The sequence below is a fragment of the Eumetopias jubatus genome, unplaced genomic scaffold, assembly GCF_037043125.1.
Source record: "Eumetopias jubatus isolate StellerSeaLion01/CBP00866 unplaced genomic scaffold, mEumJub1_p1.0 scaffold_8, whole genome shotgun sequence".
In the NCBI taxonomy this organism is placed as follows: Eukaryota; Metazoa; Chordata; class Mammalia; order Carnivora; family Otariidae; genus Eumetopias; species Eumetopias jubatus.
Genome location: NW_028274814.1, coordinates 77273178 through 77289961, shown reverse-complemented (window position 1 = coordinate 77289961; position 16784 = coordinate 77273178). Strand labels below are relative to the sequence as shown.

Below are 16784 nucleotides of genomic sequence, written 5' to 3'. Positions count from 1 at the left end.
AAGTTTTCTTCTCTTTCAACTTGTCATTTTAGTCTTCTTTTCTTTCTCAAATTCCACTCTCATATCCTGAATCCACCTTCAACCACCCCACCTCTACATAAGAAGTAGTGGGAAAAGTTAAGAAAAAGGAAATTAGGGAGCAGTGTTGATAATTAAGAAAAGTCAGAGAAAAGAAGAAAATGAAAAAGATCATCAGCCTGAACTCTGTATCTTAGCCTCCACTAGCCCATGAGGGAGAACTTGTAATGGCATTAAAGTGCCACCATAATAATGCATTCAACTTAAGTTTATGCTTGTGTGTTGTTGAGGAAAGGAAGGTGAGAGAGGCTAGTGTGTCAAACCCCTTCTCCTAAATCTTCTAGTTTCCTAGGTAACATGATTGCTTGATATTTCCCTTCTGATCCAAATAGTCAATGCCTCTGCCAAGCTGCTCAGACTACTAGCTTCCTTCCCTGGTATAAACTCCCAATTAACTCCCCTCTCCCTACTGTTTGCCTTTTTCCCCAACCATCTTTCATTTCAGTCCAACTCAATCCTATTGCACCTTACTTCCCATCTTAAATGGATACATTTCATTCCCTGTACTTTAAGGAACACCTCTCCACACTACCTCTACCATTGTAGAAGCCTTTCCATTTGCAACCCTGACCTCTCTCACTTCCTCTAGCTTCTCTCCTTGACCACAGTTACTGTCCCTTGAGAGGGGATTATATTTTTAGCGATTCTCTTTCTTTGAAAATTGCATTTTTTTCTCATGCCCCTTTTATAATAATAGAAAAGGGCACAGGTCAAGGGCGCCTGGGTGGCTCAGTCAGTTAAGCATCTGCCTTCAGCTCAGGTCATGATCCTGGAGTCCTGGGGTACAGCCCCGTGTCGGGCTCCCTGAGGGAGCCTGCTTCTCCCTCTCCTTCCCACTCGTGCTTTCTTGCTATCTCTGTCGCTGTCTCTCTTTCTCAAATAAATTTTTAAAAATCTTAAAAAAAACAAAAAGGGGGACAGGTCTGTTCTTTATTTTCTGGTGCCACTTCCATAAGATAAATGCACCTCAGTTAGGATTCCCTCAAATAGATATACTACCCTTTCCACATCATACACATCACACTACCTTCTGCAATGACTTTAAAGTTGTAGCTTCACTCCACAAAGTTCTGATCTTTTGAATCCAAATTGGTTAATCTCTAGATATCCGAGGACACGTGAGAAGGCCTTCTCAGTCAGCAGCAAAGAAGAAATGAAACGCCAGTGTAATTGAGAAGAAACAAGAAATGTAGAACATAAAATTTTCATTATCAAAGAGAAATTACACCAGGCAAATTAAATAGGCAAAGTTAAACAGGAAAGAAAGACTTTATTTAAGACTATTGCAATAGGAAATTGAACTCAACTCTACTGAAACAATGGCTAGAGAGTTATTAAGAGCTGCCGTAGGGCCACCTGTGTGTGGTGACTGGTCTTACTCAAAGGAGAAGTAATCTTACAGGTTGTAGTTTTGCAAATTGGAGCAAGGAGCCCATTGATGTTGGGCTCCAACCCTTCTACAGAGACTAGGAAATAGGAACGCCATCTTCCTGAGGATTACATTTCAAAGGGATGGCTCCCAGGTCATTGAGAAGGACCTTCCCTGGGTCCTGAAACTGGCAAAAGGCTTTAAAGGAGATTCATATACATTTAAAAAGGGGCGAGAGAAAGATTGGCAATTACAAGTTTCTAAAATAAATGGTCTGAGAAAAGGGAGGCCAGGGGCCTATACTTAAGATGAAACCTGTCACAAGTTGTCAAGCAGAAAAGGGAATAGTAGGGCCTTCTTAGTCCACGCTTGATTACCATGGAGAACAAAAGAAGTGCTTATTATTCACCCTAGGATCTCGACTTCTCCAAGTCTGAGAATTCCTATCTCAAAGAGCCTTTAAGAGAAAATGAAAAAAAGGAAACAAAAGAAAGAAAAAGGAAAGGGTGCTTTTAAAAGTTTTCCAAGAAATTTCTTGACTTTACATTTGCCCAACGCTGTTGTACGCTTACATTATAAACAAGACAGTTTGGGCTTTTAAGCTCAAAGTTTAATAGGGCAGGCAAGAACAAATAATGGTAATATAAAGAGCGAACGTTATAAGGGGCCCATACAAAGTACACTGGGAGGAGAGATAATAAAAGCAGCTCACGTTTATCAAGCACTTATGTTCTAACAGTTCTACATTTAATCTTCACAAAACCCTTTAAATACCAGATTATCTCCATTTTGAGATGCAAAACTGAGGCTCACAGAGGTTAAGTAATTTGCTCAAAATCACACATTTCAAAAGGCATTTCTAACTCCGGCACCAATTCCAGAGCCCACACTCCTAAGGATGTAATTGAGTAACTGTGCCAAAGCATGGAGCAGACTTTCTACGGGAGGGATGGTATTAGAACTAAGCCTTGAAGAATAAGCAGTGAATTGTAAAGTGGAGCGGGGCGACGAGGGGTGGGGTACGGCTAGCCAGGGACAAGTAATTCCAGGCTGTAAGGAGCTACCTGATTCGTCGTTGAAATGCTTTCAACGTTTATGGCGGATGGTGAGTATGGCCGGGAATGCTGTAAAATCAGGCTGAGCGACCTAAAACAGTCTTCTCAAGGGCGAGCACTTTCTCATCCAAGGCCCTGGGCTCCGGGAGGACCGGGCGCCTGGCACGAACCGACCCTGGACGGGCGGGAACGCGGGCGGGGCGGGGAGGAGCTGTTCCGCGCGGGCAGCGCTCTCGCGCGAAAAGCCACCGCCCTGGCGCTCTTCCCTGCCGCAGCCTCGGCCCTGGTCCCTGGACCCCGGAGGCACATGAGAAGCCCCCAGGGACCGCGAAAATTCTGGCTAGAATTCAACGATCACTCTGAAACGCGCGTCCCGTCCCAGCCCTCCCGCATATCCAGATGCAAATCCACTTGTCGCGCGCCCAGGGCCTGAAAATGTGGGGTAGGGAACCCAGGAATTCTAGCTGTGGTCCCAGCTCAACCCGCCCTCAGGCTTTAACCTCGCCTTGGGCTCCCTCCCAGCTAAAGCCGACGCCATGTCTCCCAGTACAGGTCGGAGCCACACGCCCAAAGTACCCATGAGGCCTTGGGCCCTGAGCCGATTACACGGAGCAGAGGAGATGGGCGTGGTCCGCGCTAAAAAAAAAACAAAAAACAAAAAACTGCCAGTCAGCCTTCCCCAGCCTCTCGGATCGCCGTTACGGCAACCAATGAGCGCCTTCTCCTTGACCGCTCCCGGGAGGGACCTAGCTAACCCGAAGACCTCGGGGAAACAGGACCTATTCTGGGAGACTCGGCAGCCGCCGCCCCCGCTGGAGACGCGGATTTTAGGCTTGGGATACCCTCCCAGCTGAGTGGAATTGCTGAAATGTAGCGCCCCTTTGGTTGAGGATGGGATGGGATGGGATGGGGATGGGGGCGGAGCAAGGCTGGGGGCGGGGCTGAGCGGAGATCTTTGCCAATCACCGCGAGTCCTCGTACCTCCTGGCCTTGTGCACTACTGGTCTGTAGCCTAGTTCTTTCCTGGTGGTAACCCCCTTTTTAGCGAATTGAATACTTGTTGGCCTCCTCTTCCCTCCTGGACAACGTCATTGTCTTCGGAACTTCCTTACCTGCCCTTTGCAGTTACTCCAGGAAGTCTTCCTTGACCTCTTCCCCTTTCTGGGTTCACTGGATTTAATATTTGTTCCCTGCATAACTTGTGCATTTTCCTAACCCTGTACTCTTAATTTATTTACTTTTCTGTCTTCCCCACTAGTTTGTGATTCATTTTTGAATCCTTAGCACGGTATCTGGAAGTGTCGTAGCGCTATTTTCTCAATGAAATCTTAAGCAGAATGCTGATGTATTAACCAAATAATAAAGCTCTTCTAGTAGGTGTGGAGAGGGAGTGTCCAGAGCCTTGAACCCCCCAAAAAACCCTTGAGGCACTCATTATTAGTGACTTAAGCTAAATATTCACTTTAATATATAGAAACATGGTTTACCCAGGACATGAAAATTAAACATGTCCAGATCCTCTAGGAGCACTCAAAATCTCATCTTTTTGGACTTCCAGTCTGATTGCACGTTTGTTTTTATTTTTCAGTCTACAAACCAAGATATCTTTTGCCTCTTCGGATCAATTCCTCACCCTCTTCATCCACCCTGCTCCGGGCTTGGGAGGCTGACCTCATGGAAGCATGTCAATAGATCCCCTTGCCGCTGGTTTCTGTTGGGTTCAGCCAATGACTGGTATAGGCCGAAGATTAGAGGGAAGTAGGAATGTGAGGTTAGCCTGTTTAATCTTCTAGCTCTTTCCCCGTGGGGTTGTGACAAGCTCGCCTGAGTCCGTTTAGCTAAGATCTCAGCTCCTGTCACGTAGCCTTCTCTACCTAGTTCTCTAAGTTTTGGAACTGCCACCTCCCATTACCTCTTCAGGCTTAGCCCTTCTAAAACCAGATTTGGGGTACAGCAGCCCCTTTGCAATTTCCCTACACCCTGCTCACACTGTTGTAAATAATCCTTTATGAAACTTCCAAACTATCTTAAAGTATGCCATCTGTTTCCTGGGGCTACAGGACTGTAATACAAGACTGTTCTCTTACTGAGGCAATGAAAACAGTTATTTCAAATGGAAACATTTGGAAAGCTATATGATGTATAGAAAGAGCATGGGCTTTGAAGTTGGAGAAAACAGAGTTTCATGTCATTCAATTATTCATATTCATTTGGCAAATGTTCCGCAGTCCTATTAATTGTGGTGGATATTTTAAAGCGCGCTATGGCACACAGCCCGTTCTCCAAGAACCCCTTCTTCTCCCACTGGGGTGAGCCCTGGCAACCAAGTTAGTATCACGGAGCATCCTCACCCCATTATCACCACAATCAGTGCAGCAAAGCTGGATTGATTAAGTCCTCTTTCCTGGGAATTTGGAATTGGTGTGCAGTGGGTTTAGTCATTTCTGGGCTGGAACAGGCAAACACTCAAGCTATGGAGCAGTTGTCTTCTTCCATGTATGGGAAGAAGCAAAGAAAGTTGGCAGGCAGGGAGAATCGATTGAAGTCAGAGGACAGAGAAGCAAAGACAGAAGACCATATCTTCAGAGAAAGAGCCTGAGATAATGGCTGCCCTGGTTTCAGTCAGCTTTGGAGGGCCAGCTGCATTCTTGCTCTTGGGTTTTGTGAGATAACCTTGCATCCTTATAATAAACTTTTCTTCCTCAAAATTATTACAGATGGGTTTATATTTCTTGCAACCAGAACAGTTATTACAACATAAAGATATTACTAAGGTAATACCTACCTCAATGTGGTTATGGGGATTAAATGAGATGAAGTATTTCAAATATCTAAGTCAGTGTCTCCAAAAATGTTACTTTCTCTAAATGTAAATAGCACCCCATGTGTTCTGAGCATCAGAGGTATCTGTTCTTTGTTATCTCTTTTTTCAAATAATGAGCCCATTTTGCTGTGAGTATTTTTACAAGTTTTTCTTCATTTCAACTTTTCTAAGTGTTGTTCTGTTCATGGTCTAGGTGCTGACAACTTTGTGTTTGTGTTTTTCTGTTTTGTTTGAAGTTTTTGTTCCTTGAAGGATTGAGTTAATCATACTCTTCAGTTCATGATACACCATCATTGTCCCTGCAAAGAAAAGCCCTCTTGTTTAAGTCTTTATTTCTTTATTCCATCGTTACACTCTATCTCCACTCCCATCCCCACCCCCAACAATAAGCAATTTTCTAATGCGTTTAAATGTGTTCTTAGAAAATAGTTATTATTCAGTAGGCATATATTTTTACATGTACTCCAAAGCTACTGAGTTATATGTCTCATTCTGTGTCTTATATTTTTCACTAAGCGCTGTTTTTCATCTCTATCCATCTTGCCAGATGCTAACATTTAATCTGTTACTTCACGCTGATGCCTAGTATTCCATGGTGTACATTCACCACGTTGTACTCATCCACTCCTCCAGTGATGAGCACCCAGGCTGCCCATGCCACTACAAATAACTCTGCAATGAACATCCTCATATTAGTCCCCTTCTGAACTTGTAAAGAATTTGTTTTATATTACTTAAGAAAGGGATTGCTGGGCTTTAGGGTATGAATCTATTTAATGTGTCCAAGTGATGCCAGCTTGCTTTCCAGAGTGGTAGAACCAGTCTTGCAGCAGATTTCCACAACGCTGACATCTGTAATTATCTAGATTTCTAGTTTTTGCTGGTTTGATAGGTATAAACTAATATCTTATTGTTGGTTCAATTTGCATTTGATTACTAATGGTTTTGATCAAATTTCCATATGCATATTAGCTTTTATCTATTCTTTAAATTGCCTGTTGATATCTTTTGTACCTTTTTTTTTCTCTTGGGTTGCTTTTTCCTGTTCATTTGCAGGAGTTCCATGTATATCCTAGAATATTACATCCTTGTCAGTTTTAGACAGAGCAAATATTTTCTTCATTCTGCCATCTCCCTATTAGCTTTGTCCATGGTGCCCTTTGTAGAACATAAGTCTTTGTTTTGTTATCAAATCCCCCAGTTTTTGCCTTGTTTGTACTCTTGAAGGTACTGAAATATAGGGACTACTCTCTTATACTTGCTGTCTGCCTGACATCTCTAAATCTGAGTTCAGTGGCAAGGTCCCTGTGGTCATTTCAGCCAGTCCTCTTCATTAGACTCCAAAGTAATTGCACTGACTAAATTTCATTCTTAAGAGAACCCCATCTTCCTTGAGCCCTTTACCCCTATAGAGTTGCAGGCTGTGAAAATCATATCTTTCAATTATTTGAAGTCAGGCTTCCAGTAGCACTGGACTGCATCTCACCTGACCTCCTTGTCTCTCAGGAAGAACCACATTGGCATTGTTACTTTCTCTCAAGATCTTCCTCACCCTCATTTTGCTAATCAGTTCCCTCTTTGTGGGTCAGAATTAGATCCAGAATCACCATCTTTGCTCTGCCATCTTCTTCCTTCGGAAGGATTATGTTACATTAAATCAACCTTCCCTCACTTCTGGAACTTCTTTGTGCCAGTTTCATGACTTGTTCCTGGAATCTATAATCCAGTTATCTGTTTGGGCAGACTCTGGCACATTTTTACAGTGATGTCATTTCTTTTCCTCTCCTTTGTCTTCACCTAAATAATTCCTTTCCTGTTTCCATTCTCAAGGGTATAAAATCCCATATAAGAGTATCTTCATGATGAAAAGTGCTACTATGACTTTCCTTTTATCATTGTCTTTTGTTTTTATTTTATTCCTCCTGCTTACTTTCTTTTGTCTCCTTCCTTCCTTCTGTCTGTACACTTTTCCTTCATCCTTTCCTTTCTGAATTTTGTAAATGCTGAGAGTAGGGGCTTATAAGTACCGACTTTCTGTAGATCACAGCAGAGAAGCTCTTTCTGTCCCCACAGACATGCAGTGTGTATCACATGACTGCCAATTCCTTTCCAGTTGCACATCAGAACCCAGTTTTGTTTATTTGGAACAATGTTCTACACCTTTTCTCACTGCCATGTCCCAGTCATGAGTCCATCCTACCAAGTTTCTTTGTATCTGTGAGAAATTATTTTCCTTGTTGTATTTGTATATTACCTGTACTTTGTGCACTGGTGTAGAGGCCATAAGTATTTTTTTCCCAACCCCTTTCTACTTACTTTTTCCAGAGAATTGAGATGCCAGCTGGGCTACTTCTTTTCTTCCAGTGTCATACTTGATGTCCTCTGTAGTATGAAATTTTTTGGGTTTTCTCAGCATTTCTTTACTTTTCTTTTACCTTGTCTTTCCCACCGCTTGGCCCCTAGCAGGTGCACACACACACACACACACACACACACACCATTCCCATTTTAAAATTGAAGTACTCTTAATTCAGTTGATGATGCTTACAGAAAACAGATTTTCCTTTCAACCTTCTGAGAAGCACTCTGTCCTAATTCAGGAACACATCATTCCCTTATCATTAGACTGTGAGCAACTTAAGGGCAGAGACCATGATTTCTTGGAATCTGCTCCAGTGTCTACCACCTTCCATGATACACTGTAGGCAGTTGGTAAATACTTGCTGACAGATTGACTCAGTCATGGTTCCCTTCTTGGATGTCTTTTTCCATCGTGCTTATAAGAATTATTCACCTGCTCTAAAAGGAATGTTAACTTGCCCTTTTTATTCTTGAAACTGAGCCACCATAAGCTTCCCTTAGCATATTATAACTACTTACAAGAAAGTAAGGTGCAGTACCATTTAATTGGGGGGGGAACAATACTGATTTATATAATTTAGACAAACAGGATTCTGGTCCTCATACTATCATTAACTATACAACGTTGGGCATGTCATCTCATCTGTTTCTTAATTATATGCAATGACATATGTATTCACTGTAGGAGACTATGCCTTTATATAAAGTACTTAGGGGAGATATAAGGTAAATTCCCCCCCCCACTGAGGAGACTAAATGGGAGAGAAACTATTCTCAAAATAAGAGAAAGAATTTGCTTGTTACTCCAGAGCAGGCCGGAGGAGGAAGAGAGTAAAGGCCAGATAAGGTGGAGGAGCCTGTGAAAGACATAAATTCCTCAATGGACACTTTCCTTGTGATCATTCCTCCCTCTATTTTTTTTTTATTCAAATGTACATTAAAAATTTTTAAATGCCTAGTAAGGTTGTATTTGTTATTGAAACCAGTAAAAGGGCTGTTTTATGTGTCCCGGGGCTGATAAGAAGTCAAACTGAGGCAGCTTGCATGGACTCAGGGGTGTGGATGCAGAAAGAAGCATAAGCACAATAAACTATAAGATATTACAGAAATTGTATGGAATGCTGTGGAATTCTCAGAATTTGGCATTGGAATTTGGGCCAAATTTAATCAGATACTTTAAGAGACAAAGTAGTCCCTTCAGACATCTGAGTTATATATAAGAAGCCTATATGGTCATCACAAAGATTTCTTTCAGCAGTAACATTTTTGAAGATTCTAAGATATGGGAACATATTTTTTTTTATTTCCAGCTCTAAAATCCTATAATTTTTCATTTATATATGTAAGGCTCAAACATTTATTTCCTGCCTAATATGAGAAAGTTTCCATTTCTACTGATTTCATCAATTCCAAACATACTCCATCCCCTGCCTCCCCATTTTAGCATTTCTGAAACGGGATGTGTCTTATAATCAGTAATCAATGTCAGCTTACAATTACTGTTGGCCAAACAGCAGTCATGACAAAGTTGTCACTGCCTACACATGCCTGGGCCTAGTTGTTATTCTAAGTAGTATGACTGGAAATCTACAATCCCTTGATGTTTCCATTAATTAACCATTCAAGGCCCATTCGAAGGAATATTAGTCCTGGTTGTTGTCTGAACATATTCCTTGAACGCTTCTAGCAAGATCAAAAAAGTCCCAGCTTTAAAACTTGCAGAATAGGTTTGTGGCCTGGAAGAAATTGCCAAAGACAATAGTGAAGCTCTTTTTTTAAGAAATGATGCTTTACTAACACTCAAAATGACCCAGAGAATATAAATGTTTGGAAAAATACAGACATCAGCAACCATGAGTCAAAAGTGATTCATAAGTGTCAGACTCAATATAAAGAAATTATAAGAATACCATAATGACTTTCAATTATATTTGTGTGCATTGTAGTGATACAAAAAAGTTCTATTTCTAAATAAGTCTAAATCAGCTCTTTAAACAGAAGGAAAATTTAAAATAAAAGTGATAAAGTTTAATTGGCACTGGAATTTGGGCCAATTCTTTCTTAATGGTATCTAAAATTACATGTCACACAATTGACGGTGACTTAAAGTCAATAAAATAAGGTAAATACTTAAGGGACTATAAAATGAGAAAGAAGTTCCAGTCCTCAAGATATTCATAATCTGGAAGAGAGAATAACAAGCACATAAATAATAGAAATAAGTAAAAATATAATAATTGTCCCCAAAAGAAGTACCAACAAAAAGATTTGGATATTTAAAGGAGGAAGAGATCACATTAGGAAAGGCTCCATGAAAGAAGTAGCATTTGAGAAGGGCCTCAAAGAACTGATAGGATTCCAACTGGCAGAAACAGAATAGAGCAGGAAGAGTGAAGAGAATGAGCAAAGAATCAGATGTGGGAAGGTGGGCATTTCTGGGGAATGGTCAATAACTTATTTTGACTATAGGGTTTGTTAACCTTTGTGTTTTATAGATCCCTTTAAGAATTGGATGAAAGCAATGAACCCAATTCCTAGAAGTAAAAGCACAAATTCATATTAAAAAAGTTTTGCATACTATTTCTGGGGACTTCCAACATTTGCAGGTAGCATAAGAAAGAGAAGAGGGAAAAGCAGTCTTCCCGGACACCCCATGAGAAGCTGGTGCAGGTGACCAAGGCTGCAGAAATCCCTTTTCTGGAGGAGAGATTTACATCTGACTGCACTGGGGAAGAATGACTAAGAGAAATGGAATCAAGGGCCAGGAGGGACTCATCCAGTCTACTGGTCCAGAGATTTAAAAGAACTGGGATACCCTTGGGAATCATTTCTAGCTGACTGGATGATATAGGCTTCCAAAGATGGAATGGTTGGCTAGAAAATGTACCTGGGAAATAAATGTATGGGTAAAAAAAAGTATGCCAGGGTCTTACCCAAGAGAACTTTGACTCCCTACAACCACTGGATTTTCTACTTAATTCAGGAAGTAATAGGGGCATGATGCAGATTTCTGAGGAGAATGAGTGTTCAGAGCTGTGGTTTAGAGACTAATCCTAAGGATTGCAAGTGTATGAGAGGCCGGGGCAGTCAGGAGTTTATTGCAGTTGGTTTTCATATTGTTCAAATACATTCTATTTATTCTGTTTCCCCCGCCACCCCCTATTTGGCAAAGAGCCAGGCCTTTAGTATGCAGTTGGTAGCACTTGCTGAATTGAAAGCCATAAATTCACCAAGGGTCCCCTTGTAATGTCCCTATTCCTCGCCAGGTGGCACCATGACAACACCATTTACAGAGCCATCTTCCTTCTATAAGCACGGTGCTTCCAAGCAGAAAGGCTGTGTTTCTGTGAGGGAATCCATCTTCTGGGGACAATGTAGAAGTTGGGGGAAATGGTAATTGGGAGAAATGGTAGTTGGGATAAAAGACTCAAGATTACTCCTTTTATTCTTCTATATCATTTCTTACTGTTGCAGAGTATCTTGGCTGAATTTCTATCCCTAGGCAGGTTCACATGGAAAGATGCCTAGGAAAACCTGCCTTTTCAAAGATGCAAGCAGTTTTCCATCTTGCAAGAAGTATAAAATTACATGTATTGGGGAAAGAACTGTTCCTTAGTTCTGGGAAAACTTCTAGGTGAGACATTTCATTACACATATCAAGCAGAGACCAGAGTCTTTGGTGACACTGAGGCCACATAAAAGTCCATATTTATGTTAGAGGCCATTTTGCATCTCTTATAAAAATAATTACTTCTCTAGAACAGATTTTACTTGTACCAAGCTAAAATTGTAGCTTATTTCTATGAAGTTGTATGTCTTTTCATTTTGAGATTAAGAGCTAACCCTGAGAGCTTTCCCTTAGACTGATGAAAGACAGAAGTGCCAGAAATGGAAAGAATTATGATTCTAACACAGCTTTGTGTTAGGCCCAGACAGAAAGTGCAGTGCAGTGCAAAACTTTTGGAGGGCGATGTGCATCTCCTCACCTATATTCATCAGCAGTGCTCTGGCAAATTCCCAAGTACGAGAAGACTTGGAAATCATGGGAGACAGGATTCTTAGCACAGATGTTGATATAATTTGAATTTGTTGAATAGGTGGTGAATAATAAAATAGGTGGTGAATAAACCAGATTTATGTGAAGATTTCACTTTACTGTAGGAAATGCTCTGGAGGCCCCAGGAGGCAGGGGTGCCTTATAGTGCTGGCTCAGCAGGGTCATCTCTTGCTTGGTATTCTTCAGGGTAAAAAGTCTCATTACTCTTTAGCTCAGTGATCCTTTTTTACTTAATTCTTACCTTTAAGAATTCAGTTGAAACAACAGATCTCTCTAGAGAATGTTCATACTTACACACTTTTGCATTCAATTTCAAGAGGCTTTGGCCCCCTGAAGTTCAATAATAACACTGTCCATGAGTCCCAGGTTAGGGATCTCACCTGAAACTCACTCATCAGGAGCATCCCAAAGGAGAAATGCAGGGGAAGGACAGGGAAGAGGGAGAAATAAGGCGGTGGGCGACACCGGGGCTGGACCCCTAGGTGATGCTGGTGCAGGTAATTTTAAAGAGCTGAAGAACTGCTTTTTCTGGGGAGATTTTTATCTGGACTTGGGAGGAGTAGCTAGAGAACTTCTGGGAGGTCCTGGGCTAAGGAACTTATGACACATTTAGGACAGTGGGCATAGGAAGGGGAACTGAAATGGAGCCAAAGGGTAAAGAGCTCAACCAGACCTTTCTATAGAAGCTAAAGGGCTTAGCTGCCTTGGGATTCATGTCAGACTCTGCAGAAACTGAGCTATAGGGAACAGGAAAGAGGCACAAGAATGGAGCTATGTCGGGGACTATCCGGGAGCTTTGGCTTCTTCCTCTCCAGAAGCAGGTGCAGGCCATCTTCTCAGTGCCATTATTACATTATCATCCACTAGACTCTGATGAGGGCCACAGACCAAAACTTGGACTACAATTTCTTGTTCTCATTGAGAAGATGAAAAGGGACTAAAACTAAAATGTCATTTCCTTTTTAGGACTCTTAGACTCCTGAGTGGGGAAATAAGGGACCTGAGGATCTAAATAATAGAGAAATTAGCACAGCGGTTCCAATTTAGCGTTCTTTAAGTCAGAAGACCTGGGTTTAAGTCCTGGTTCTGCCAAGTACTAGCTGTGTGACCTTGAGAAAGTCTTGGCCTCTGTTTCTGGAACTGTTAAGTGAAAATAAAAATAGTGTTTACTTCTCACTGGAGATGAAATTGGACAGTGTCTGGCACATGGTAAGTGCTCAGTAAATGATAGCTATCATTGTTATGGGAGCTGAATGCTCGAACTATAACAAGAAACTATCTCCCAGCCTTTGGGGATACTTCCCCACAAATATGGTTTAGCTGCCCTCTCTAGGGCCCCAGCACACATTCCCCAACCGCTGCACAACCCAAAGCTTCCTTTGGTCATCCTATACAGGGCTGGCCCCCAAGACCTTTTTGGCCCATAACTGCATGACATATATGATGAAAAGCCCCATGTCACCTTGGGAATTTCGTCATCCCCCTTTATTTGACTATCCTGAAAGTTAAGAGTTCTTTAGATGGGTAAGGATTATATAAAAAGAGAGCTTCTAGAACCTTCTCTAGGTAGTTTTGTTTTCCCAGAGGAGCCAGTCACTACCATCACCACCCCCATCCCAAGAGAACTATAAAAAAACTAACACTTGCCCAAGAGTTCCTACAGGTCTTAGATATCTTTATCCCCAACAACTTCTTGTCCCCATTTTACACATGCAGAAATTAAGTCTCAAGCAGCAAGCCAAGTTTCAAACAGTCATTCACTGTTGGAACCGAGATTCAAACCCAGATCTGTGGTTCCAGTGCTCTTTCCACCTCTCCACAGCAACCAGCAGCAAGAACACAGGCACACATACATACACGTATGCACACCACCCGCGCGCGCGCGCACACACACACACACAGCACTCCAGCTCATTCTTCTTCCCAACCGCGGCCTTGGGAAATTCCATAGCCCAAGGGAGCAGACTAGAGCTGTCAGTCTAAGCTCCTCAGGGAATACCTTACCGGCATTCTCCACTAGAGGCCTGAGGCAGTTTTCGTGGTTTCTTTTGTGATGTGTCACTCTACTCCCAGAGATCCCGGGCAATCCCTCCAAACAGTACCCACAGTACCCCATCCCTAACCCTCCCATGGAACAGGTGTCATGCCTGCCATTCCAGGGCTCAGATCTGGAAGTCATCTCTCAGGGAGCAGGCGCTTCACTGAAAAGAAGTCACTTGCACATCTGGAGTTCTGCTACTAAAAACCCTAGTTAGTTTGGGAGACTCAACACATATGCTGTCCTTCTTCCCCAAACCCCCCTCCCACCCCCCATCCAGCTTGAGTTCAAGGTCCGGGATGGAAGGGAAAGTAGGTAGAGTTGGCAATGCGCGTCCGACCAGGGCAGGGTCAGTCAACTCCTTGGAACTGGAGGCAAGGAGAGAGGAGGGAGGGCATGGTCCCTGCAGTTCCCCCTAAGCCCTGGTCCGTGTAGTGGGCCCAGAAACCCCACCCTGACATCCCCCTAGTACCAGTCAGCAAGGAGGGGAGATGACGCCTCTTTATTAAGGTTAACACCAAGGAAAGCATTGAGAAGGAATACACAGTGGAGGAGAAAGGGCACACAGAGTCACTACTTGAGGAGGTGGGAGGGAGGCACATCAGTTGGGCACCTCAGGACAGCCACATGCTCCATGCCCTGGTTGTGAGGGAAAGAGGAAAGGGGAGGGGAAAGCGCCATGATAGCCTGGGGCTCACAGAAGGGTCTGAAGCCCCCTGAACCTAACACCAGAGCCACAAGCCCTGCCCCTCAGGGCTCACACACTACTACACAAGTCAACACACATAACACACACAAGACATTATGGAGGCAACACCGAGAGGCAGCGGGCAGGGACAAATTGACAGGAAAAGGAACTGAAGTTAAGCGGGTGTAGCCAGGAGAGAGACAGTTTCTGGCTGCGGCCCCCAAGAGTCCCTCAAACGTCCCCTAAATCTGGGCTGCTGCTGAGCACCCCCAAGTCTCTGCCTGTGTACTGGGCTCTTTGTTCTCTAAGCCCCAGTGAGTGGCTAAAGCAATCCCAGATGAAGTCAGTGACAAGGCAGGATCCGCTCTGCATGCAAAAATCCTAGAGGTTGAGCTATTATGTCTTCATGCACATTCATAGCCAGCTCCTCCCAGCCCAGGGGCCCTTGGAACCCCATTCACCCAGATTCCTAGGGCTGCATCCCTCCTCAAGCTTCCTTTACCAATCAGCAGCCGCAGAGATCTGTGAGAGGGAGAGGCTTCTGCAGAGCGCTGAATATCTTGGATTTCAGCAGAAGGGTAAATTTTCTGTTGCCAGAACAGAATACCCCCAATTCCTTAATTTCTAGGTAAATCGTTAGAGATTATTTGCCATAGTCCTAGATAAGTCCTTTTTCAGAATAGAAAAAGCAGAATTTTATTTACACAATTCAGGGGTTCTCCTGTTGGCTGGGAAGGGGGAATGGGCAGGGTAGGGGATGGATGGGAGTCCAGAGGTGGGCGCTTCCTCTCCCGGAACCTCACCTTTCCGCAGTTTGCTACGTCTCCCTTGGTTAGCCAGAAAGAATTCTTGATGCTCCCAAAGTCCTTCACCCTATAAATCCTTTCTCGAGGGAGTCTCTCTGCCTGACCCACAAGAGCAGCGGTCGGAGTGAAGCATGCTGCACCGCACCGTTCAGTCCCCTCGCGTCATGCACTCGGAAACCCAAAGCCAGCCCGGGAAAGTAGTGCCCCCTCGGAGTCCCCTCACAGAGAAGCCTCGCCCTCCAGCTGCAGCAGGGTAATGTCGGGCAGATCGAGGGGCTCCACAAGTGGCCCGTCCCCCCCAAGGAGACCAGCACAGGGGCTCTCGGGGCGCTCACAGTGACTAGTGGGTGTGGCGGAACTGGGCATCTCCTTCTCTTCTTCATCGTCGTCCTCGTCCTCAGGATCGCGACCCAGCAAACCGCTGTCCCCGATCCCAGGCGAAGGGGTCTCCGGCTCCTGGGGGGCACCCGGGCAGCTCACCTTGCCGCCGACCACGCCCAGACCGCCCTGGCGGGGCGCCGTGGTCATAATCTGGCACATGGAGACGATGGCCCGCTGGTTGGCGCACACGTCGTCCGAGAGCACCTGGATGTGCGAGGCCTGCTCGTCCAGGGCCCCCCGCATGGCCCTCACGTCCTCAAACAAGGCCTGCAGCTGGGCCTTCAGGTGCTCCATCAGTTCCTTCATGCCGCCGTTGTACTCCCCGGAGATCACGTCCCCCACGGCCGGCACGGTGGACACCTCCAGAGGTGCCGGCATGTCGCCGCCGTCCTTGGTCATGATCTCCAGCGGACCGTCCTCCATTGAATGGCAGAAGCGGGCGGTGGCGGCTCTGGGTCCGGTCCAGCCCGGCCTCCGGGGTGGGGGGAGGGACGGGGATGGGGGAGAGGTCCCCGGAGGGGCGGGGAGGAGCCGAGGGAAGAGGAGGCTCCCGAGAGGGACGGGGAGCCGACGTGAAGAGACGAGTCCCGGGCGGAGGGCGCGGGCAGGACCGGGGGAGGCCGGGAAGAGCCGGCGGGACGAGGACCCGGCGAGAGTCCCAGGCCGGCGACTCTCCGGCTTGCCCCGGGGCGAAAGCGCCCAGACCTGCCTCGCCTCCTGAATTGCGCCCGTGTCAGCGCCGCCCTCCGGGCGCCACGAGCTGCAAGGGCCCGCGGGCTCTCTGGGTCACAGAAGCGCTCGCGGAGGGGCCCGGGTGGAGGCCAGCAGTGGGTACCGCTCGGGACTACCCCCGGCCATCAACGGGCAGCGCCCGCGAGTGTGGTTGGAGTGGCAGGGGCGGGTCTCCCAGCGGCGCCGCGGATGCTCCTCTGTTTCCAAGGCGACGCACGGCACGTAAATGACGTGTGTCTCCATGGCAACCAGGAAGTGGAGAAGAAAAGGAAGGATGGTTGCGAAGCTGCAGTGGGGCTCTGGAGTCTGAACTAGCGGGTGGGGCAGGAGGGGAGGGGACGCTGCAGTGGCCTCAGCTGGGTGGAAAGAGCGTGTGGCTGCGATGCTTAATAGGG

General features: G+C 45.2%; 1 protein-coding gene across 1 annotated transcript; it reads right to left on the bottom strand.

Moving 5' to 3' along the window:
• Positions 1-14305: 14305 nt before the first annotated feature.
• Positions 14306-16555, bottom strand: CCDC184 (coiled-coil domain containing 184). The gene has a single exon (XM_028123123.2). The coding sequence runs from the start codon at positions 16078-16080 to the stop codon at positions 15496-15498; it is 585 nt and encodes a 194-aa protein (XP_027978924.1). The 5' UTR covers positions 16081-16555; the 3' UTR covers positions 14306-15495.
• Positions 16556-16784: the final 229 nt, after the last annotated feature.

Bases quoted from the DNA above. Each gene is read 5' to 3' on its own strand.
- CCDC184 (XM_028123123.2), bottom strand. From the start codon at position 16,080: ATGGAGGACGGTCCGCTGGAGATCATGACCAAGGACGGCGGCGACATG.